At 36.3% G+C, this 24929-nt stretch overlaps 1 protein-coding gene across 1 annotated transcript in view; it reads left to right on the top strand.

Annotated features, from left to right (window-relative positions):
• MACROD2 (mono-ADP ribosylhydrolase 2) overlaps positions 1–24929 on the top strand; it is a 2072211-nt gene that overhangs the window by 1998270 nt on the left and 49012 nt on the right. The window contains exons 14-16 of the mRNA XM_045980851.1: positions 6797–6874; positions 17757–17831; positions 18099–18191. Of these exons, the coding sequence (XP_045836807.1) occupies positions 6797–6874; positions 17757–17831; positions 18099–18191 (246 nt within the window). The remainder of the gene's footprint in view (positions 1–6796; positions 6875–17756; positions 17832–18098; positions 18192–24929) is intronic.

The raw sequence follows: 24929 nt of genomic DNA, 5'->3' as shown, positions 1-24929 counted from the left end.
AGAAGTATAGAGCACATTCAGAACTGTCTCCCAAAGAGGTAAGGTAACAGGTCATATCTCCTGAATCCTTTGGGGAGTCTCTAGCTGGGTATTATCTGTTGGATACTTCTGGTTCATCCAAGGAAAAATGCCCTCAGTCAGAGTCTCAGAAAGGAGCCCATCTCCTGAAACCATTTGCTGCGATCTCAGGAGTAGCCCAGTGGGATATTGGTGGGGCATTTTCCACCAGGGGGCTTAGCTATAGAGAGACCTAAACTCTCTAGACCTCAGAGGTGGGCGTGGCTGTGGAGATATAAAAGAAAGAAGAGTGGAGTGAATCCAGTCTTGGGACATCCAATAGCACAACAACATAGGACTATTTAGAATGGCAGGAAATTGGATTAATTTGAACATCCAATAATAGACACAATGGTAAACTAGCTTGCGTAAGGTCTACAGAGTGAACCACTCTGAGGCCATTCATACTATAGAATTATATTCAGTAGCCTAGTGAAACACTGAAGAAAAAAATAACTGAGAAAAGTAAGTACATCCATTTTCATTTGGATGGGTTTGTGGGTCCTTCTAGATATGAGGAGCAAGTAAATTCTAAGGAGAAGACATCCAGGTCTTTGAAGTTCCCATAAAACGGATAACTCCCATGAACAAATGCTTATGTTAGTCTCTAAGCACGTCCCTTTACATCACTTGGGCAATAAGACTCGAAAAAAGACTGCTCCAAAAGGGTGAGTTTTGACTCAGTCCATTAGGAACGTAGGAAATTCCTCTGGCTCTCAGCAGTGTTGGGTCCCTGGCATCCCAGCCACACTCCCCAAGCATCTGGCTAACAAGAACCTGAGCCCAGACGTTGAAGCATTTATGAATCTGGGGATAGACTTTGTCTACTGCCTCAGCTTTTCCGCAAAATAAAATAACTGAGAAGTAATGGCCAGTCTGTGACTCTGCCCAGAGTTAGGGTCCAGAATGCCTTTATCATTTCTCCTACAGGGAATGTTCTCTCAACGACTTTCCATTATCAGATTGAATTAAAAAGTGTAAATAAAGCAATCCTGATTTATAGATGAACATTTTAATAGAATTACAAGTCAGTGTCTACCTAGAACCGTAGATACTCTTCATGCCTGTGGTTTTGTCAGATTAAAAAAAAGGGGGGTGGGTCAAGAACTCCTGCTGTGCAAGGCTTAGCAAGAGAGAGGGAGGCAAGATCAGAAAGGAATCAGAAGGATGGAGGACAAGGATAGCAGGTCACAGACAACTGGAAACAAGAGCAGATTTGCCTTTGTTTACATTGCCAAGGGGGAAAAATTAACTTGATGGAAAAGGGTAATTAAGCATTTCTTTTTCCATCATGGTCCAGCCTGGCTTCATATCCAGCTGTTCTATTAGACACTGTGATGACTCTTCGTCGAGTCACAGAGTTAACGATGGCCAGTGTGGCACCGATGTCACACAGCACTACTTCCCCCACCATTAACCTTTATTTTATTAATAGTAAAAATCTCAGAGTGAGGAGAGTCCAACTCAGGTAGGCAGATAACGAAGGAAGTTGAATGTTTACAGAGAGGTGTTGTCAGAACAAAAAGATAATTTGAACAAATCAGCAGATTAGCCTTGAAAGGTACTTGGAGAGATTATCTAGCTCAACACCCTCAGTTCCTAGGTGTAGAAACTGAGACATTGTAAGATGAATGGGTTTTCCTAGAGTTAGGAAGCTTGGTACTGTGAATCTAGGATCACAACCCTAAGCCAGCATCCATCCATCATGACTGACCCTCTTATTTGCTTGTATTTTCAGTAATAACCTGTAGAAAAATAACCCCTCCAAGGTAGGAATTAGCTGGTTTACACAAGTTACTGTTTGGAATCTGGTGTGTTTTCTACTAGAAATAAAGTTAGTGGTACATGGTAGTAGTTTTCCCAGCCATGCCTCAGAGACAATTAGTAGCTGCATTCTAGAACTTTGGGAATAATTGGCCCCATTTTAATGGGGGTTAATGATTGCACAATGAAGACAAATGACCGACTACAGCTCAGTCTGGCCTCCCAATGCTCAGGGCAGTGTCCTGTCCTATGGACCTGGTAACTTTACAAGTAAATATAGATCAGCCTTGTATGTCCAGCTGCACTGGGACCGAGCATAGTTTAGATCATTGCCATCTGAATACTCTAGAAATGTATTGCAGGATACATTTGCAAGACTAGAGAAATAGTCCCTGCAAAGCTTCAGTGAGACCATAACCGGCTGTGGAGATGCTAGTTTATGGTGGATAAACATACTGTTCAGATGGAGGAAAAACTACTTTATTCTAATTGCTTCACATAATAAACTAGCGATTCAAATGAGCAGGCCAGGATAAATGTTTTGCTTGGTATAATCGAATCAGTTTACAAGAACCAGAGGAAATCCAGGTGATTGCGGTTTCTGTGCAAGGTAAGAGACTCATGGGTGAATGTTTACAGGCTACACAGCAAATATTTCAGGCATAGGTGTTTGTACATAACACTTATTTTGTTCAGACCCCTTGGAACTTTTATACCAAAGTGACCTCCTACCGCAACTCTCCATAGTAGTCAGGGATTACCTTTCTTACTAAATGGATTTTGTACATCCTCTGACTTGAAAATATTTTCAGAGGCAGTTAATCATCCGTTCGGTTTTATACTTTATAGACATTTCAAATTTTGGTCCAAAATGTTGTTTACCAGCTGGATTGTCCTCTTCATTTGTTAAACACATCTGTATATGTTTTTAGCTCTTTTCTCAAGTCAAATCTACCTTAAGAATTCAAGAAGTGGTGTGCCTGGGTGGCTCAGTTGGTTAAGAGCTGCCTTCGGCTCAGGTCATCATCCCAGGGTCCTGGGATCGAGCCCCACATCTGGCTCCCTGCTCAGCAGAGAACCTGCTTCTCCTTCTCCCTCTGCCTGCCACTCGACCTACTTGTGCTCTCTCTCCCTCTCTCTCTGTGTCAAATAAATAAATAAATCTTAAAAAAAAAAAAAAAAGAAAGAAAAAGAATTCAAGAAGTGCCGTCATTGATGAATTCATGGAGTGGGCATCAAATTCTGTAGCTGCTTCTCAATTATAATCCTAAAAACCTTTTGTAAAATGGCTGTTTCACTGGCAGTAAGAGATAAATATTCTAGTTATTTTTAGTCTTGCCAGGGTCATGGGTCCCTATGAAAATATGACAGAAACTATCTCCTTCTAAATAAGTGAACATGACAATATATGTACACATTTTACATATCAGTTTATTCCTCTAGAATATATTTAGGAGTTAAGAACTAAGTTCTTAATTAAGGTTAAGAACTTTTATTGTAAGGGGACATTTTCAAAAGAGATAGTACCTATTTTGATTTACAGTTTAGATGTTTATTAAAAATGCAATAGTGGGGTACCTGGGTGGCTCAGTGTGTTAAGCCTCTGCCTTTGGCTCAGGTCATGATCTCAGGGTCCTGGGATGGAGCCCCACACTGGGCTCTCTGCTCAGCAGGGAGCGTGCTTCTGCCTGACTCTCTGCCTACTTGTGATCTCTTTCTCTGTCAAATAAATAAATAAAATCTTTTTTAAAAGTGCAGTAGTTTCATTGCTTATCATCACATCTTCAATCTATATTTGTACTGTTTTAGATAGACATGGTGTAATTGACTACATTAAAAATGACCTGCTTTTTAGAATTTGTTTTATGTTTTTTAAAATTTTAATCTATTTTAACTACTCTTAAACCTTTTTCAACTTTCTAAATGAGGAATTTTTTTTTTTACTGTATGGAAGTATTTTTTATTCTTGTTAATCTTAAAAGATAATCTATCTTTAGAACTTTGGCTCAAACATTTAACTTAATATTTGCATTTGAAAAAATTTTCTAATAGAACATTGACCTTAAAGATTTTGAAAGTCACAGTCTACATATATATTTAATTCCAGTTCTCTGCTATTAAAATAACATTGACTGAATCTCAGAATTAGGTGGTAAGTCCTTTACATTTTTTTAATATTATCAAATGATAAAATTTAGAATTAAATAAAATGTGAATTTGAGGGGCTGCAAGAATTTAGTATATACAACTATATTTTTCATGGTAGTTTATAGAACTTACATAGAAAAAATAAGCTCTTTTAGTAACCATATATACTCAATATGTGTTCTTTCTTATGAATAATGGTTTTATATATATATACATATATGTGTATATAATACATATACATATATATATGCAGTGCAGTGCTCATCACCTCCTAGTCAGAAAAGCTCCACTGTCATTTCAAACCTGCAACTAAGTCTAACATAATAAGATCTATGATTTAAAACATTCAGGACCACATCCAGTCTTGCCAAAGTTCATGTGACTAGGAATTCAAAGAGCCCTTTGAAAAGAGACAAACTTCAGTGGAAACAATCTCAGAGCCACATGGTCATGTGTGGATGCTGTCCTGAGCTTGTAGCTTTTATCCTGTTTTATTGCTGTATAAGCAAGTGGAACCATTTCAAATATAAAACAAAAGCAACTTGTGGGTTTGGTGATGGGTCAGGTTGATAGGAAATACTTGGCATCACAGAAAGACATGTATTTGTGTCTACAGAGAATGTGCTCAAACATTATATATCTAGGATATATATATATGTCCTTTGCAGATTTTATTTCTAAAATTAGGACACATTCTTAAATTAATAGTGTGTTACAGTTCATTTGGTAGCATTTTTTTTCCTACCTACACGAAGTTAATAGTGAAAATGACAATTGATGGTGTCTTAGATTCAACAAAACATTATATATAGATTAGAACACATAAGATCTGAAGGCACCTTAGCAATGTTAAAACAACTCTCCAAGGAAATTGAAACTGAAGGGTCAATTAATTTGCTAGAAAGACAGATTTTGGTGACAGTCCAGAGATTAATTTTTCAAGTATTTTCACCCATCTTACGTGAATCATTAGACCATAAACCCATAAACTCAATGTAAATCAATTTTTAAAAGACACTTTTTATGTAATATTTGATGCATGGAACATAATGTTTATGTAAATTATAAAGCATAATGAATTATTGTTGAGTGTAAATGAACACATTTTAACTACATGCAAAATCTTGGCTAATCTTAAAATATTAATGTTGAGAGAAATGAGTATTGCCCAAGCCTGCATATCAAATGATGCCATTCTCTATAAATAAGTAAAATTTTCAAAATTAAAATTGAGCCTGATTCATATAGTGCCTTTTTAAAATCATTGTTCACTTTCAGTGTTAATGTGGACAAAAGTATTCAAGGTTTGCTTTTTGGTTTTTTTAAATCCACATGTTAGAGCCAAAATTAAAAAGGCATGTTTTAATGGGAACTGGTTTAAAACAATTTGACTAGAGTGAGAGAACAGTTTGGAAAATGTGTCTATGCTCAGTTTTGCTTCCAAATTTGGACGTTGAAACTTATTGTCAGTCTAAGAAAGAAATAAGAAGCTGTGCAGATAATTAAACATTTGCCTTGGGGGAATTATTTGCAGTTAATTAAAATCATACACTTTGGGTGTATGCTTGCTTCACTGGTTATTAAATTTGAATCATATGTTAACTACCCAGGTTTCTCACTTGTCCATCAAATGTTGCTTGTGGCAGGTTTAAGAAACAAACTTTCTCATAATATTCCAAACTGCATTGTTTAAAACGATCTCCTAGTCGGGGGAGGGTGAGAGGGAAAAGAAATAAGGAAACAAAGAAAGAAGGATTTGAGACTCCATCTATTCAGCTCTGTTCAGAGTGACAGCCCAGTGGAGCAATGTGAACTCAGTAGAGAACCCATTTGTAATGGGAGTCTCAGTCTGCCATCCCCAGTGTGCTCTGTGGCCATATGCATACCATATTAGGTCATGGCTTTTAGATATCTTTAGATTACCACTCTTATAGCTGCATGAAAAATATCCCCTAGATTGTAACCTCTATGAGGGCAGAGTCAATCACTATTGACTCCCCAACCTCAAGAAGTATCTGGCATAGGGCTGGCCCTTAATAAATACTTTTGGAATGAATGAAAGGCCCATTTTCTGTCTTCCCACTGACCCACTCACATGCTCTTTCTAATGGCTTTCTAAAGAGCCTACAGAGAGCCCTCAGAAACCAACGAGGAAACTTGTGTAGTCTTGCAAGAGTCCATGGTCACTGAAACCTATTTGGCCATGTTATTTCCTGCAAGTATATCCTATAACAAAAGAAAAAAAACACGAACTTCTACTGATTTCACATTTAAATGTGCTATACAAGGGAGAGGATGAAATTGCACAGAACAGAAGGTTTGCATTCCCCTTTGCTATTGTTCTACTGGTAGTGTTCCTCAGGAAGATGAACTTAATTACAACTGGATTTCAAAGCTCCACATCTGGCTCTTTCAAGGACTCAAGGCTCCCATATATGAACAATTGCAGTAATGGACACATTAAGAACATTAAAATTGATATTCCTTTCATCTCCTCTATTTTGCCTTCCTTTCATATCCTTTTGCACAATTCTCCAAGGACTTTCACTAATGCATACAGCCTGCTTATATTTTCTTCTTTGTTACAAAAAGATAACCCAACCAAGTTTCTATCATCCTTACCTTTGTAAACTTTGTACAAGACCTCTTCTGCAGTACTTTAGGAATAGCTTAGTTATTGATAAAAAATATTTAAGTGTTCTAAGGGTATTTTCTAAAAATACTAAATTCCATGCCCCAAAGATAGATATATCATGACAGGGCTGGCAGCTGCTCTGTTTCCCAGTTAAAAGTGCTGACTAGAGGTTTTGCTTATTTGTTGTGGCAGATTCTGCAAAGGACGACAATATTGTAAAAGACAATGAAGTGACAGATCGTTCTGTGTGTGACCAAGATCAAACTAACAGTAAGTTGTGAGGTCCTTTTTTATTTGTTTTCTTCTTCTGAGAAACATTATATTTTAAAAAAAGAGATTTTAGTTTTTCTGGGAAAAAATGGTATCTGGTAATATTTTATTAGCTATGAATGTCAAGTGACTGGTAGCTGCCAAGTTTAGAAAGGAAATTTGCTCTCCACAATCCTCATCACTCACTATTTTTGTACCAGGCTGACTTTATTTTTGTTACCTGCCTAAACTCTATGGGCATTGGGTTTGCAACTACAGAAAGGAAGAAACTATAATAATGAGAAAAATGGGACTCATAAAGACAATAGTGCTAGGTGCTTGAATCTACATATCCTTGGAATACAAAGAGAGACTAGAACAAACAGAAATGAAACAATCTTTAGACAAATAACAGAAAAATAGTTTTCCTAATGTAAACCAGTTTCTCCACCCAAAACACAAGAGTACACGTATTTATAGACAAAAGTACTGAAAACTCAAACAGGAACAGAAATCTACAAAGCCTCATGGACTTTCTGAAGATCAGTGATAAAGAAAGGCTTATAAAGCATATAGGAAAATCAGGTTGCAAACAAAATCAGCAAAATCAGATTAGCCTTAGCTTTCTTTCTTCTTCCACAATTCTAAATACTAGATGAAATGGAATAACATTTCCATTGCTCTAAAGGACACAGTTTCTATATTTAGTGAAGTTATTACTCATACATGAAGTCAGGAGTAATATTTTCTCAGGGATACATAGATTAAGAAAATATACCACCCAAGTATCCTTCCTGAATAAACTAACAGAAATCCTGTGCAAAAACCATAAATATAGAAAGGAAGGAAAAAGTCAAGACTGAGAAAGGCACACTTGGAAAGGATGTGTGATAAGAGACTCATTAAATGTATGAAAATGTTGAAATAATTGCTTCAAAATTAGTATCAGAATATCTTAATTAAATGTTTGCTTTTATCTTTGAAAAATATATGTTGTTTTAAAATGAGAAAGAAAGAGGAGAGACTTCTGTTTTCAGCAATGAAAGTCTAAATAACTTAAACCATTACTCTCCTTGAAGATAACTAGAAAAACTACACTGAAAACAAAAACAAAAATTTATCGAGTCTGTTTATAGGCATCAAAGAGCTAACAAAATAATGAAGAGTTTTCAGGCTACATTCTGGGAGAAAACAGATATCCAGAGATGTGAATTCAGAACTTGAAGCTGTTTTTATCTTAAGTCATGTGCTGATTCTACAGAAGGTATCCATCCAGAGTCCCATTGAAAAGGGCAAGGGACCATGCTAAACCCCTGGTCTTTGTGTTGAAACCCTAAAGATAGGTATCCTAGCAGAAAGAATGAACCAGCAAGGAGAACAGTTTTCTGAAAGACTGTTGCCCAGCTTTGAATCTTCTCAATCCTCAAATCAAATTAAGATCAACCCAGATTGCTGAGAAAAACAAATGTAAAACATTTACTAAGTTAAAAAAGAGTGTTGTGGGTTTCAAACCATTTACAAAAATGAATTTTTAACATAATGTCCAGCACATCCAGCACACACAGAAAAATAGCCAGAAAAAATGAAACAAGGAAACATAAAAACAATCAAGAGAAACAGACCATTTGGGCTAAAAATATTAGAGTTATACACATAATGTATAAAATAATTTTGTTGACTATTATGGGGGATAAAGACAAGATTGAAAAATTTCGCTGCGAAATAGAAATTCAAAACAAAACAACACAAAAGAAAAGAAAGGGGCACCTGGGTGGCTCAGTTGGTTAAGCGTCTGCCTTCCATTCAGGTCATGCTGATAATCACAAATAGAAATAAATCACAATAGAATTAAAGGAAGAGATCTTACTCTCTCAATTTCCTGGTATGTTTCATACCACAGAATGAGTATTTTCAATAACTCAAATAAAAAAATAAGTAGCAATGTAAGAAAAGCACAATATATCAAATAAGATAACAGAAACACAGGCAAATAATTATGACAGGAAATGTAATTAGGTTAATTTATTAAGTGTAAAAGCCAGTTGGGTTCAATTAATTTTTAAAAATAGGGGTGCCTGGGTGTCTCAGTCAGTTAGGCTTCTGCCTTCAGCTCAGGTCATGATCTCATGGTTCTGGGATTGAGTTCCTCATTGGGCTCCCTCCTCAGCAGAAAGTCTGCTTCTCCCTCTCCCTCTCTCTCTCTCCTTCCTGGCTTGTGTTCTTTCTCTCTCTCTCTCTCTCTCTCACTCAGTCTCTCTCTCAAATAAATAATAAAATCTTAAAAGAAAAATAGTAAATGTTTGAAAAATATAGTTAGGGTTTGCCTGGGTGGCTCAGTCAGTTAGGCATCTGCCTTTAGCTCAGATCATGAACCCAAGGTCCTGGGATCAAGCCCTTCTTTGGGCTCTCTGCTCAGTGGGGAGCCTGCTTCTCTCTCTCCCACTGCCTGCTGTTCTCCCTGTTTGTGCTGTCTCTCTCTCTCTCTGTCAAATAAATAAATAAAATCTTTAAAATAAATGAATAAATATTAAAAATATAAAGTCAGGAAAGGTATATATAGGAAATAGACATCAAAAGAAAATATGAGAAACTACTTTAGAATCTATCTGGTTAGAAATCTAGCAAAAACCCTCAAGCAAGAAAGAACCTGGTCATTTTATATCAATAAAAATTTAAATCCCTGATTTTATATAATAATGATGGTTTTTATATGCCAAATGATACAATATAAATAAAACCCAATCAGAAATGCAATGGGGGATTCACAGTTATAATATTTTCAGTTGATGACAGAATAAATAGACTAAAAATATATGGAATCTTTGGAAAAATATGATTAACAGTATAGTCGTACTGTGGGAATAGGCAAGTCAATCAATGAAATGGAATAAAGAGTTCAGAAATGGACCAAAGTAGATCTGGGATTTTAGCACATCTTCAGGCTGGCATTTCAAAGACAGATGACTCCACAAATGGCATTAAGACAACTGGTTGGCCATTTGGAAAAATAACCTGAATCCCAACCTCATTCCTTACACCACGTTAAATTACAGGAGGAACAAAGATGAGATGTAAAAATGAAACTAAAAATACCAGACTGAAAGAACAAAACTGTGATTTTAAAAAATTTTGAAATAAGAATTGCTTTTTGAATTGTAAATAAAAATGCACGATCACGATTGTATACATATGTTATAAAAAGGCATACATATATATCTGCTATATGCATGTGCATGTGTCAATATATGTCATAAAAGAGAGAAATGGCTAAATCTGAATATACCCATTTTGACATGATAGAGATTATAATCAAATTCTAAAGAAAAACTACTGGGGAAAGTGCCCTCAGACTAAAGGACAAAGAATCAATTTTCTTAAAGAAAAAAAAGATCTCATAATTCAATAAGAAAAAAGGAAAAGAACGAGAAGAAAATGGACAAAGGACTCAATTATAATTTACAAAAGAAGAACTGGGATGCCTGGGTGGCTCAGTCAGTTAAGTGTTTGCCTTTGGCTCAGGTCATGATTCCAGGGTTCTGGGATCGAGTCCCTACCTGGGCTTCTTGCTCAGCTGGGAGCCCACTTCTCCCTCTGCCTGCCACTCCCCCTGCTTGGGCTCTCTCTCTCTCACTGAAATAAATAAATAAAATCTTTTAAAAAAGTTTTAAAAAAGAAGAAATGCAGTCATTAATATGAAGAGAAGACCTATAGCTTTGTTTCTTAAAGAAATGCAAATAAAACGTGATTTCAGTGTCTCCTCCTTTTGAATATCAGCTAAGTTTAAGTAGAATTGATAATACACAGAACTGGTGAGAGTAGGGTATCCAATCATGTTCACACACCATTGGTGGGAGACTGAAAGACATAACCACCTCATCAGCAATTTTGACAAAATCTCATAAAAAATAAAGGTTCATACTTTTTCCCTAGAATTATGCTTTAGGAATTTGTCTTAAAGTGACACCTACCAAGAATAGGGAGACATGTATTTACAAAAATCTTCATTGCAATACTATGTTTAATGGGGGGAAAATAAAACTTCTGAAGAAATTTTAATGACAGTGTAAGATGCTTATAAAAATATGAACTAAAAAAGCAAGAATCAAAGTATAAATTCATTTTGATCTCAGGATATATTTATATATATTTGTGTGTGTATGTGTATGTGTATTGAGCCACTTACACAAAGACTCACACACACGTGTATATACAGATATATGTATGTATGCATATACAGATATATATGTATATACACATATATATACATATATACATATATATGTACACAGACAAGAGAAAGATAGCAGTTTACAATATTAACAGTGACAGTTATAAAATTATTATAGCTATAAATTATAGTTTTAAAATTATTCATAATTTTTTATGTTTCTAGAAGGAAACTGCAATCCTTTTGTAACTGCAAGAAAAAATAACTTTAGAAATAATTTACATTAGGTAATAAGTTTTTTTGGCTCCAGGGGAAAAAAAAATGAAGGGTGTCTAGAAGATAATCAAATTCACAATAATCTAGGTTTAATTTTTGCTCTTAAACTGGATTATTTTTAGCCATGGTAAACATATAAAATTTTGTATATTAGCAGCAATCAAGATTCAAGTTTAATAAAAGGACACAATTTCCATTGTCTTTAAGACAAGCATTGAAGAAACATATTCTTTGTTCTTATGAAGATTTAAGCATATAATAATCTGCAAACATTAAAACTATACTCTTGTTACTATTGTTCAAAACCATCCATTTACAGAGTGCATTTAGGTTTATCCTCTAGAAATGTTTAGTTCCAGGCTGATGGCCCCAGACCAATTTTTATGCAAATTATTTAAAGCATTAGCTTGAGCCAAACTTAATTACCAGGGCTCCAAGAAATAATCACGTGATCTATTTCTAAAAGAAAAGTGAATGGATTTTTGGATTATCTGTTCTAATAGTCCCCTCCCATTAGCATGGATGATTGAGTTCACTGTATAAAAATATGTATATAAACTGTGGGACCCTTTATGTTCCTTTGTTTCCTCTGCCAGGAGGGATTAGGGCAGAGGACAGTGGGTGGAATTCAACTATGTGGAGAGGCAAACATAAAGCTTGCCCCCATGGGGTCAAGAAAGCAAGACAGAATGTGGAATGTCTGAGTGCACTGCAGAGAAAGGAAGAAGGGCTGGAGACCCCTGGAGTTGTCATTAACACACAGCAGGCTTGGGTGCAGGGCAAGGAACTCACACAAGTACCTCCTCTTTGTTTAATATGCCCAGTCCTGGCTTGGCTCAGGAATGAGCAAATATGATTATTCTTGGATTTCAAAGCTGTGCACCTCATTTCCTTCCCCATTTTTTACTGACTTTATTTCAGAAAAAAATTAGAAAGAAGAAAATATATATATTTCTATTTCCAGAAAAGATTGTCAAAATATGAAAAGCACATCGGTTGAAACAGATCAAGAATGGGGATAAGTAAAAAGGCAAGAGGGGAGAAATACTCCACAAGAACTTTGCAATGGCCTCTCATCCTCAAAGTGAAGTACCAGGCCTTCCTAGTCAAAGAGAAAATCCCTAGTATTCATCAAAAGCCTTAGGCTGCCACCTCACGGAGTCCCCCCTTATCAGCGGGGCCCCAGGTCCTATCTGTGATTGAATTCCTCTGAAGATTTATCAAATGGGGCACTGGGACTAGGGACACACAAGAAAACAGAGTGGCTGCTTCTGATCTCTGAATGCTCTGCTCTTTGCCTTCATTGTACAGACAAAGCCCCATTGCAAATGACAAGTCAAGAGTCTGAGTAGGGACCCAGGAATAGGTGTCATGGTCTGGTCCCTATCTCAACAGTGATAGAGAATGAGGCTCACTCAAAAAGTGAATGTCCTGTCTCAATGTCATTCCCCCAATAAACAAACATTGGTGGTGACTAGAAACTTCACCAGGAGACAGATCCTCATATAATGCCAAAGACAGAGGGAATCTAAGATACTATCTAGTTCTACAGCCTTAAAAACAAAGAGATAATGTATTTGAAGCCTAAAATGTCAAGTTCTTCTTTTGGGGTTCTTTGCAATAAATGTAGTATATGGAGTATTTAGCAGCCTAAGGCATTTGCCTTGTTTCTAAAGGATGCAGTAGAAAGTAAGTTCTGGTCCCAAATCACTATTTGCAGACATTGATCAGTACTATAATGGACAGCAAATTAAATAGACATTTATTGATCACTCCTTATTAGTAAGTACTGGGAGGGGAAATATGAATAAAGCATGGTTTTTATGTTCACAATGCTCATTATCTGGTAAGAGAGACAAACAGATACAACTATAATACAGTGTAATAAGATGAATAATAAATAGATAAATGAGCAAAGGAACTCAATAAGCAAAACATGAAAGTGATGGATCTGGTCTAGTGATTCAGAGGATGTTACAAAGAAAGGTAAAATTGATGACTTAGTTTTGAAAAATGAGGAGAATTTTACCAGATAGAAAGGGGGGAAATAGGGGTATTTCAACCAGTGAAAACATGTGTGAAATGGACACAAAGGCAAGAAATAAAGTGGTGTGTTTAAAAAATGGTGAGTAGGTTGAAACACAGAATGGAAAAGCAGGTGATTTGGCCAAAAGACAAAAAAGAGGAACATTCAAGAAGAAAAAGCTACCGAACAGCTGTCTTTCTCAAGTGTTTTTTAGAGTTCAAATAGAATAGACATCAAGCAAAAGTAACTGGATTTAGCTAGACGCAAACAACTTTTAGTTATAAATTTTTCTTCTACGATATCACTGAAAGTAGTTTTCTCTATTTTCTGAATTTTCATTATAATTATTAGATTATATAATATGTATTTGTTGCAAAATATAAAATGCAGATGAGTATATAATTACCAAAAAATGAAATCATATTCTGTTCTACAGTCTTTGAAACCTCATAATATGTTTTTAATGGTTGCTATCACAAAAAAATGCAGTTGCTTGGACTTCCTCTAATCCTCATATTAGAAATTCTATTGCTATTTTCTGTCCTCTCTATCATCTTTTCATGTTTCATTTTGCTCCCTAACTTTTGCCCTCTTTGTGAATTTTAATTCAAAATTTGATTTCTAAAACCTTAATTTATGAATAGTGTTCATTCTCTTTTATGACACCCTTTGCTGATGTTCATGATGTCATTGTGTTTTTAGGCTTGTAGAAGTTTTCTGATTGTCTTAGATAATTTCCCCCTCATTTAATCCATCTTTTTGTTTCCTTATTCATCAGTTCTTGGAGTTCATTGCAAACACAAAAATACAGTTTTTTGTTTTTCTGAATATATTTTTATGAGAATATTTTCCCTTACTATAATTCCCCTCTTTTATTATGTTTCATTTTTAAGTCTCCTGTATGTTTGGATAGCTAGAAATAGCTATCCACACAAGATGTTTGCCAGGAAATATGAAAAAAATCTCTCTTTCTTTATCTTTCTTCCTTTCTTTCTTTCTCTCTCTTTCTTTCTTTCTTTTTAAGATTTTATTTATTTTTCAGAGAGAGAGAGAAAAACACAAGCAGAAGGAGCAGCAGTCAAAGAGAAAAGCAGCCAGAGGGAGAAAGCAGGCTCCCCACTAAGCAAGGAGCCCAATGCAGGACTCAATCCCAGGACCCTGGGATCATGACCTGAGTTAAAGGCAGATGCTTAACTGACTGGGCCACCCAGGCACCCTCCCCTTCACTCTCCATGTGCTATAATCCTTCTTGCCATCCAGTCATTCTGGTATCCATTCAGTATTTATCTAGGGTAAATGTGGAATGCAAAACCTGTAGTTCTGGTTTTGTCAGAAATAGGATTGACTTCCTCCCATCTCATTCCTTGAAGTTGAATTTATAAACTTGATTTTAGAATTTAATATTTATCCTTGTCAAAATTCTTCTTGTTTCATTTAATCTAAGAGTGCTTCAGTGTGAAATTTGTTGTCCAAGATACTTGTTATCCCTCTTAGTTTCCTGCGATCTAAAAATCTGCTAAAAATGAGTTTTTTCATAAATTTGGAACTCTGTTTCACATCTTACTAGAAAGAACTTTATGCATATTAAGTGCCTTTTTCCTTGCAGTTATGCATTTTGACATATTAAGGACAAGTATTGTATCTGTTTCACTTAAGATCTATTCCCAGCGCCTGGCATATCTGCCATCTAGAAGCATGTATTATAGTGTGGAATAAGTGACCAATAGTATATGGTTTTATCACTTTATATGGTACCCAAAGGTGAACAAGTGGGTTTTTGGGGAAAAGATTTTGCACAACTTTCTTCTCCATATTGGAGAATTTTGTGACTAGTAGTATCATGATATTGTCTAAAGGAAAAAGGGCACACATGGAATTCTCATACATTTCTGGTGGGAATATAAAGTGGAACACACTCTTCCAAATGCTGTTTTTCAGGATTTAGTAAAACCAAACGTATGTGTTGCCGATTACTTAGCAATATCACTCCTGAGTTTATACCCAAGTGATATAAATACGTATATCCACCAGAAGACAATGTACATGAATGTTTTTTCTGAAAACAATTCAGGAGCCATAGGACATAATATATTTGGATAGTGGAATAGTATACATCCATGAAAAAGAATAAACAAGGACATATACAACAAATGGGATTAATCTCACAGAGAATATGTGAAAAAGCATGCTAAAAGAGTATACATGGTGAATTCTATTTTTATGAGTTTCAAAAACAGACAAAACTATTGCCTTTTACCTGTTGTGGGGTATCCACTGGTACAAATAGACAGAGCCACTGGTGCTAGAAATGTTCTTGTTCTGGGTGGTGATCACCCAAGGAGATACATGTATGTGTATGTGAAAAGTCTTCAAGTTATATACTTAAGACTTGTGTGTTTTACTATAAGCAAGGTATACTTCAGTTTAAAAATTAAAAGGCAAAATAAGGACATTGCCAAGCAAAACAAAAAGGAAGAAAGGATTTGTAGTTGAAAATTTTGAAACCAGAATGGAAAGCACAACACTTACTTTCAGGGCTAATGTAATTAGAGATAATCTATGTGAACTGTCTGGGCCAAGTCTGGCATTTTTCATAGGATAAATAATTGGCAGATACACATATGTCCTAGGCCAGTGCTTCTTAAGATTTAATGCACATACAGATCAGCTAGAAATCTTATTAAGATGCAGAATCTGACTCTAGATCTGAGATGAGGCCTGAACTTCTATATTTTTGAAATTCCAATGTTGCTTACCCACACACCATAGTTTAAGTAGCACTGGAATGGAATGGAGGTGAATGGGGTTTATCACCAGGAGAAACATCTTGATCAAGTTCATGTTTTAAAAGGTATTTCAGCCAGCAAATGACAGATACAAGAGACAGACAATAGATCGTTAAATGAGGAAAAGGGAAGGAGAAATGAAAAGTGGGAAAAGAGGAACATTTTGCAGAATCCAAGACATGGCATTTCATTGAATTTTAGGAGTGATGACAGAAAGTCATCAAAGACAGCTTGATAAATTTAGCTTCAATGATCAGACAGATAAATATGCCTCCGTTATAATTATTTTATTAGGTCCTTTTGATTAAAATTGAGCTCAAGAGGAATGATGTCAAAAAACTTTTGGAGGGGGTCATGCTAGCAGAGAATGAACCAAGGGGAAGCCATAGAGTGGGAAGCTTAAGAATAGTTGCATAAAGGAGGAAACTGTAAAGATAAAGGGTTGTACCTGTTAGCTTTGCTGGAGTAACAGATAATCCTAAAAGTCCCACTGGCTTACAACCACAAAGGTGTGTTGTGTCTCCACTGGGTTCTGCTCCACGTGCTTTCATCCTAGGATGTAGACTGAAGGAGCACATTCTCTTAGGAGCAAGAAAGTTGGAGGAAACAGGCAAAGGATCCTGAAGCTTCTGCTCAAATGTAGTACATGTCATGTGTGTTGCTGTGCCATTTTGTAGACCAAGTCACACTCATAGGCCTGATGTCAGTGAGGTGGGAATAAATGTTTGTCCCACAGGGGCCACAGCAGGTCACATGGTCACAGACATGATGTTGAATCCTCTTACAGAAAGAAGTAGGGACCAGTTGAAAAAATAATACAGTCTATTGCAGGAACGTACCCAGCAGAGTCTAAGCCCCTCTGTATCCCCTTCATGCCAATAACCAACTCTAGCTCTGGATTTTTTTAATTCAATAGTTAAATATTCTCAGCATTAAAAAAAAGTATATTCTCAGCATAAAACCTTTCATTAAAATGAGGCAAATGGACAGATTTCAATTTTCTCTCTTAATGAGCACTTAAATATTCGAAACTCTACAGGGGAAGGGAGGGGGAGAAGCCAGGGGGTGTGGAAGAGAAACCATTACTAGATAATCAGCCTTGGAGTAATCAAGAGTTGGCTGAATTCTCTCCTGACCTTTGCTATATTTAGTAGGTGTCTTCACAAAATGGTTGAGCTGTTAGGTGCCCCAATCCCTGCATGCTCACATTACTTAAGTTGTTCATGCTCTTTTAATAGGAGAATGAGAACACCAGTGTTTTAGTTTTCTAGGAATCCTCAGTACAGGAAATTTATACATCTTAAAGGGAAATTAAACATAGATAGCCCACACAACCCAGAGATTATTCAAAATTTCAAAACTTCCAGGTTGTGTCTATCGACGTTCAATGCATTGATAAGCTAAACAGCAATTACACCAATCGGTTCAAAGAAGAGGTTTTTGCCTGATTACCTAGCTATTTCTCAGAAAATAACTGATACAAATTTGATGATTTGCAAAATTGCCCACTTTGGTTGGAAACCGTTCTCTGCCTCTCCATGCATGATGGAACCATGGTTTCTGAATGTTTTGCTTTTTCAAACCAGGGACAAACCTATAGTTGTGCGTGTCTCATTTCTTTTATTTTTCAATCACTGTTGTTAACAGGACAAGAGCATGATTCAACGAAGAATGAAATAGAAATTGAGGCAGAGTCCCAGAGCTCATATATGGAAACAGAAGGTATTGAAACCAGAATGCCTTGTTATCTAAGAATGAGATGAAACTATGAACCATGACTTCTCTCTCTCCTGGTGTTTGTGAGGAGTGTGCGTGTATGTTTTAGGCAGTGATTACCAGAGTATGGCAATAGTGTTCTGCTCTGTGTGCCTCTTAAAACTTGGAAGGGGAAAAGAAAGGGACGTTAACTTTCTCTGCTTTAGTCACTGTGTTTTCTCAATGATTCGGATGAAAACAGCCTTGAGTCTCCCTCTGTCTCCTTCATTTTAGAGTTTTCACCAAACCAGGAAGATGCCACGACCGTGGAGCAACCGGAAGTGATCCCTCTAACAGATGACCAAGAAGACAAAGAAGGTGAAAAAGGTAGGTCCGCTCTTAAATTGACCCATCAAGAATGAAGAGTTCCTTTGGACTCCTGCCTAGGATGCAACCACCAGTTACCCTCCAGAAAGAGCAGTCTGTACAGGGGGAAAATGAGCGTTTCTTTCACCCTGAACCTACTTATGAGCATAGAACAAAATCTAGAAGTAGCAAAAAAAAGAGGCTTGTAACAGTTTTTCTGCCCTTTCAAGTAGTTTAAAGTTGTTTTTTTATTATTTGTTTCAATTTAATTTAAAAACTCATGAAATACAAAAATCATTGTATTGAGAAAACCTATACGGAATCAAAAGTATGGGCTAGTTGGGTCTAGATGGATAAGAATCTTAGAAAGTCTGAGATGGCTTTAAAACACAAATATAAGCCTTTCTGCATTGATTTCCTTCTGTTGTCCTTCATCTGGTAGTGATTAAGGAAGCAATTTATGTAAAATATAAACATTATATGAACCTTCTAAATTGCATGCTTTGTCCACTAATATTAGGATGCAGAAATACTAAATACTGTTAAAAACATAAGTGAGCATTATAATGATTTCTGAAGACATAGGAGGAATAAACACTTTGTAAATTTTAAAGCAGTATTTGGGGCATCAAGCCAATATATCGGAGTAAAGACAAGAATCCTTTTAGAATATCTATATTAAAAAACTATTATCAAAGAAATTTGGTATTTATTGAAGAACTTGATGAGTTCCATTTTAAAATATAAAGCAATCTCTTAAAAGAACATATGAAATATATGTCACATATGAAATAAATAAAATCATTTGTCTGGTACACTATATCATAAATCATGCAGCTCTTAAATAAGTATTTGCAAAGCAGTTGCAAAGTAATAACTTGACAGGCCTTGTTTATACAACACAGTGATCAATTTTATTTCCAAATTAAAATGCAGACATGATCTCAATAGTGAAATCAGGTCAATAGTAACTACAGCTTCCAAATTATGAACCCTTCTTGGCCAGGACATTGACACAGTTTAATTACTAAGCCATGTTAGTGATTTCAGCATCTTTTTGAAAAACTTCCATTGCATTTAGAACACAATATTCTTCCTTTTCTATGTCTCTAATAACTTTTTCTCTATTTCCCTGCAAATCCTAGTTCAGGCTCATGACACCATGTTCCCAGCTGGTCAAGTAAATGGCATATGTGGGGCATTTTATGTCTGATGATGGGACAGAGAATTGATAGAACCCTGACTTCAGAAACAGATACATGCATTGCTCTTTTCGGTTGTACTTCTAACGTGTAAAACCCACAATGTCTTGCCTGCCTGTTGATTTTCTCTATAGCAGAAATGATTTACTTTGTATATTGTGCCTCAAGACGTGCAAATGAGAAACACCAAACAATGGGTAAATTTTCTTCTTTTTAACTTGACCTAGGTTTGAAAATCTGGCATTCTGCTCTCACTGTCACGTGTCCCTTCTTCTAGTGGTTCTCCAGCATCTAGCCCTCCTCTAAGTACTGAGGAATTAAATATCCACTTCCCTCTCCCTTGCAGGGATGCCAGTCCTCTGTAGCACATGGCAGAATGGCACATGAGAAAGAAGTGAAGTCAAAGTCGGCTACTTGCTTGTAGCAACTTTGAAGTCAGATTTCTTTTTTGAAATTGACTTCTCACAGCGGGAGAGTAATAATGCCTGTGGCTCTGAATCAACAGAATTTTCCCTCCCCTCCTTTCGGGCAGATACTTCACATGACCCTACCTTGCCTGTTCCTGTTTAAATTTGAAATAACTTAAAACGCATCCCCTTATCATCTTATTCTTTGCTTCAAAATAAGCATGAATAGCTAGCTTGTGACACATAAGGGAAGTCGCGGAAGGAGAGTGGGGTGACGTAGATTGGGGACGCTGTGGAGTAGCTCTGCCCCACGTTGACACGCTACGCGGTCTTGGGCAAGTTCTTTCAACGTCTGATGCCTCAGTTCCCTCCTCTGTAAGATGGTGATGACAAAATTACCTTTCACTTACGGTTGTGGAGAAACTTTAATGAGTTGGCACATGTACAGAAGTCACAGTACCTGCCGCATAGAAAGCACTTAGTGTTTCATATTCCTCATGTTTTGATAAATTGACAACCAAGTCAAGAGAATCCACATGTGGAGTTGCTCAAATCCCTTTGTGGTCCTTCCTCGCCATGTTGAATCCATCAAAACTTCACATTTTCCACCTTTTCCTTCAACAACAACAGCAACTACAAAAATTGTTCTACACATTTCTTCTCCAGCACCATCTCCTGCTGGTGGTTTCGGTATGTGTGTTCTTTTCTATAAAGACAGAACAATTAATGAAAGGTGAAGTGGGAGGTATTCCTCTCTCTTCAGAAACTCCCTTTTCTTTGTCAAGATGTCAGTCTTCTATTGGGAAGTGCTGATCCAACCACAATTCCGATTTTTAAAAGAAGATGCCATTGATCTATTGGCAGAGCCATGGAATAAAAGTACTAAGTAAATCAAATAGGACTTTTTGTTTGTTTGTTTGCTTGCTTGCTTTCTTTAGACTCATGGAGTTATTAGAATCTTGTTTGAAAACATTTTGAGAATATAGCTCCAGGTTTTGTGTATATTCAGTGTCTCTTAATTGAAAGTTGCACAAACATCTTAAAAATTACTCTTACCTGCAAACAAAAACAAATGTAATATTCTATTACATTTGTAGGGATATTCTTTATAGCTTTAGAAACATTGGTTCTCTTTTATTTTGAGAATCCAAGGAGACAGAAAGTGGTTGCTTTCAAAAAATCTCAGCCCAGGGAAAAAAAAAAGTATAACCTTTTTCTCTCATTTTGTATCATTCTATAAGATTAGAAAATGTAGATAATCTTCAGGATACATCTTCTATGGCTCCCAGGTGTATGGGCACAGATGTTACAACATTAAGTTTCAAAGTTAGCTCTACCAAAATATGGGTTTTGAAAAGAAGAGAAAATATTCAGCAGAAGTTCATGCTGATAAAATTATACAATAGCACAATGGACATATCCCTGGGAGATCTGAAATACAAAAATTTCAACAGGCATAAAGTGAGGTTTCACATATGGCAGCTTTTCTCATAGAGCTACATTGCCTCTTCCTAAATGAGTCCAGTTTTATGCTTTCCCAGCAGGATCTGTGGCACATATGAAATCCAGTAAAATAGCGCCATTTAGGCTGATAACCTAATAGGAAAGTAATGTTATAGGAGATCTCCTAGAAACACAATCTCCTGTTTTAGCATAAAAGAGAAAGCCAGTATTAAAACATTTTTCTGAAGATTTTTATTTCTAGTTGAATTTAGAAATAGTCGACATAAAATCTGAACTATGGTAATATCGTGTCATTATTACATCACATGATTTTCATGTATGACTTATTAGGAATATACCAGATATTTTCTTCAAGTGTTACATGGAAGGCATACATCCCAATTATTTTTCCCGTGTTTCTTCAAGGGTTGCGTAGAAGGCATATATCCCAATTATTTTGCTTGTATCGATGAATAAGTATAATATGAAATAGTAATTCTTTATTTATCTCAGTTTGACCAAAATGTTACTGGAAACTTAAGGTCTATATTATGGTCTAAGTCTTTCTTGGGAAAAGATGGTTGTAGACAGGCATACAAGTAAAAAGGGAACTAAAAGGCCACAACAAGTATAAATCATCATGTTGCAAAGCTAGTGTTTGGGCCTCTGAGGAACAGGGCTGTGGAACCAAGCCTATGCAGGTCCATGGCTTCTGACTCTGGCTGCGTGGTTCCTGGCGTTCCTTCTAGGAATCCAGTTTCAGGGCTTGTACAATGAGAGGCATGAACTCAATAATGCTATTTCACAAATTTTCTTAGAAAACCACAGAACTGCATTCTTGATAAAACAAGGGGAGATGACATGAGAACCCTTGGTCATCAATATCCTGAGAAAGCTGAAATTATAGGTTTTCCTCAATTTCACTTCCTGCATTCTATTGATAAAAATGCAGAGGTGCCCTAAACCAGACAAAAAGATCAGCCAAATCAACCACATTCTATTTCAGGACTTAGCCAGTAATTGGATCACTCTGATTATTCCCTGAAGAGTCTTTCAATGGGGAAATAGCGCTTTTTAGCTTCCAAGTAGGTTGATACTCAAATTCTCCTCAAAACCGACTTTCTTATCCAAGTGGGAAGCATCCTTTCTTGTGGCTCCTCTGGCCACTGTTTCATCTTTCGGTGATCACATCGTCCGTGAACCACTTTCTCTTCTGCGCCTACCTGTCAAATCCAATAGGGATTAATTTTGTCTACAAAGCACCACTACACAGCCTTGGTGTTTTCCACTATTGACGGGATTCTTGTATCGCTGACAGAGACCTTTTCTACTTGAAAAGTAGCTTCGATGCCAATGATGCTACAACACACAGGCTTTCCTCCTTAGCCTGTGTGTGGTCTTTACTCCACGGAGACAGAGACTCCCCAGTTCGGACATATTTTTTTTTTTTTTTTCGGACATATTTTTTTGATTCATACAAAATATCATACGAATTTGCACCTAGAGAAATTAACTTCTGGAATTTTCTGTTTTCAAAGTCTTTTTATCTCATCTTTTCAAATGAAGTTGACTTCCATAATGCTGTGTTTTCCACATGAACAGCGTTATAGTTTAGTTCGGGGGAGGTGGCTGTTTCGTGTTCAGATAGTTTCTTCTGTTGCTGATCTTCTGTCCTAATCGTGTGGTGTAGCTGAAATTTGTCAGCCCAAATTTGGTTTTAGAATATAAGATAAATTCATAATGCTGGTCCCTGCTAAGGTTTTATGACTATTTTTAAGTGTTTAATGAAATTCCTTACATTGGTTAAATACATTGAATATAAAAATTATAACCTTTTAAGCTAAATTACTTGGGTTTTCTGTGTATCTGTATGTAGGCAATATATACATATAGAACCAGTTCATTCAAATTACACTGTATAACAAGTAAAATTACAATTTATTAAAGATTTTATTTATTTGATAGAGAGAGATACAGCAAGAGAGGGAATACAAGCAGGGGAGTGGGAAAGGGAGAAGCAGGCTTCCTCCTGAACAGGGACCCCCACTCAGTGTTTGATTCCAGGACCCTGGGATCATAACCTGAGCCAAAGGCAGACACTTAATGACTGAGCCACCCAGGCGCCCCTAAAATTATAATTTTTATATTTATATTGACATGGCTTTTTAAAATTCATTTTTGGAATGCTAATCTGCTTCATGTTTCTACTTCAAATAAAAATGTACCTGACCTATAATTTTCAAGTTAAAAAATAAAGAATGAATAGTACATTCATGCCTGCAATAATAATGTTGGTTTCCATCCTGTATTTCTGTATGCATGTGTGTAAATTTAGATTTAGTGTTGACTCAGTAAGAAAATATATATCATGCCTCTTGAATAATAATAATATTACAATATTATTGGCCAAAATTTGGCCTTTTGGCCAGATCCTCTTGCTTGCTGGGATCGGTTTATCATTTTTTTTTTTCTTTTTCTCTTTTTTTTTGAGATTTTATTTATTTATTTGACAGAGAGAGCCAGAGAGCACAAGCAGAGGGAATGGCAGAGGGAGAGGGAGAAGCAGGTTCCCCATTGAGCAGGGAACCTAACAAGGGGGTCAGTCCCAGGCCCCTGGGATCATGACCTCAGCCGAAAGCAGATGCTTAATCATCTGAGCCACCCAGGTGCCCCGGTATCAACTTTTAAGATTTTGAAAAATTGACACTGAAGCTCCATTTTACATATAAGGGTGCAGGGGAAGTCCTAGAAACTTAAGGATATGTGCAGGCTTCAGTGAACATTAGATCAAAACTTGTTATTAGCCCATCCCTATCTGGGGAATTTTCAGAGACCATCTCTTCCAATAAATCTCCAGCATCCAGCTTTTTTCCTGGATCCACTTTTGTCTTTTTTTTATTTTCTCCCCTCTGTAACTCTCTGGTTTCATTTACAATTTGACTTTGTACCCTGCCTGGGTTGTCTGGTCTTGCCCCGAGGCATATGGCAATTTGGCTTATCAGAGTAATTTGCAAAGATGAAACAGACCTCTCCCTTAAGCAGAATTCTGTCTCCAGGCATGGAACTTTTTGGTCCTCTCTGCTGCATTACAGTCCTGGAACTCTCTGTGCACGGCATACCTTAATTCTCATCACATCTAATGAAAAGATTTTTACCTGCATCTGTGCATATATTATTTTGACACTATCCTTAAATATTCCAGACAATTAGTCTCCTCTAAAGATAGTAAATTGTTAACATTGGGTGACATGATCATTATATTTGCCTTCTTCTCCAAGATATTAGTAAATAATGTTAAATTGTAATTTTCAGAACGATAAAATCGTGACTCTCATACAAACGTAAAATGAATACATGTAAAAGATTTTCGCTAAATAATTAATGAGGGAACTAGTAAGATATAAAACCGATTCAAAAGAGAATTTTAGATGTATATCTCTCCATAACGCACATAAAATCAGGACTGCCGAATATAGACTCGCGTAGACACATGCACACATAACATTCAGGGGTACTGAAATTTGAAAGACTAGTTAGCATCATAGAGTGCAATAAAATATATTCCTTCTTCTCCACCAAACCAAATGCATTTAAATGGCTGCCAACAAGTCTCATTTTCATTGCTACAAGTTTTCTACAAGTTTAACTTCTATCTCTACAGATGTATAAAATAGTCTAGTTGATAGAAAGTTCATCCCAGAGAGTAT

This window comes from Meles meles, chromosome 16 (genome assembly GCF_922984935.1).
Source record: "Meles meles chromosome 16, mMelMel3.1 paternal haplotype, whole genome shotgun sequence".
NCBI classification, from domain to species: domain Eukaryota; kingdom Metazoa; phylum Chordata; class Mammalia; order Carnivora; family Mustelidae; genus Meles; species Meles meles.
This window is presented reverse-complemented; position numbering and strand designations above follow the sequence as displayed.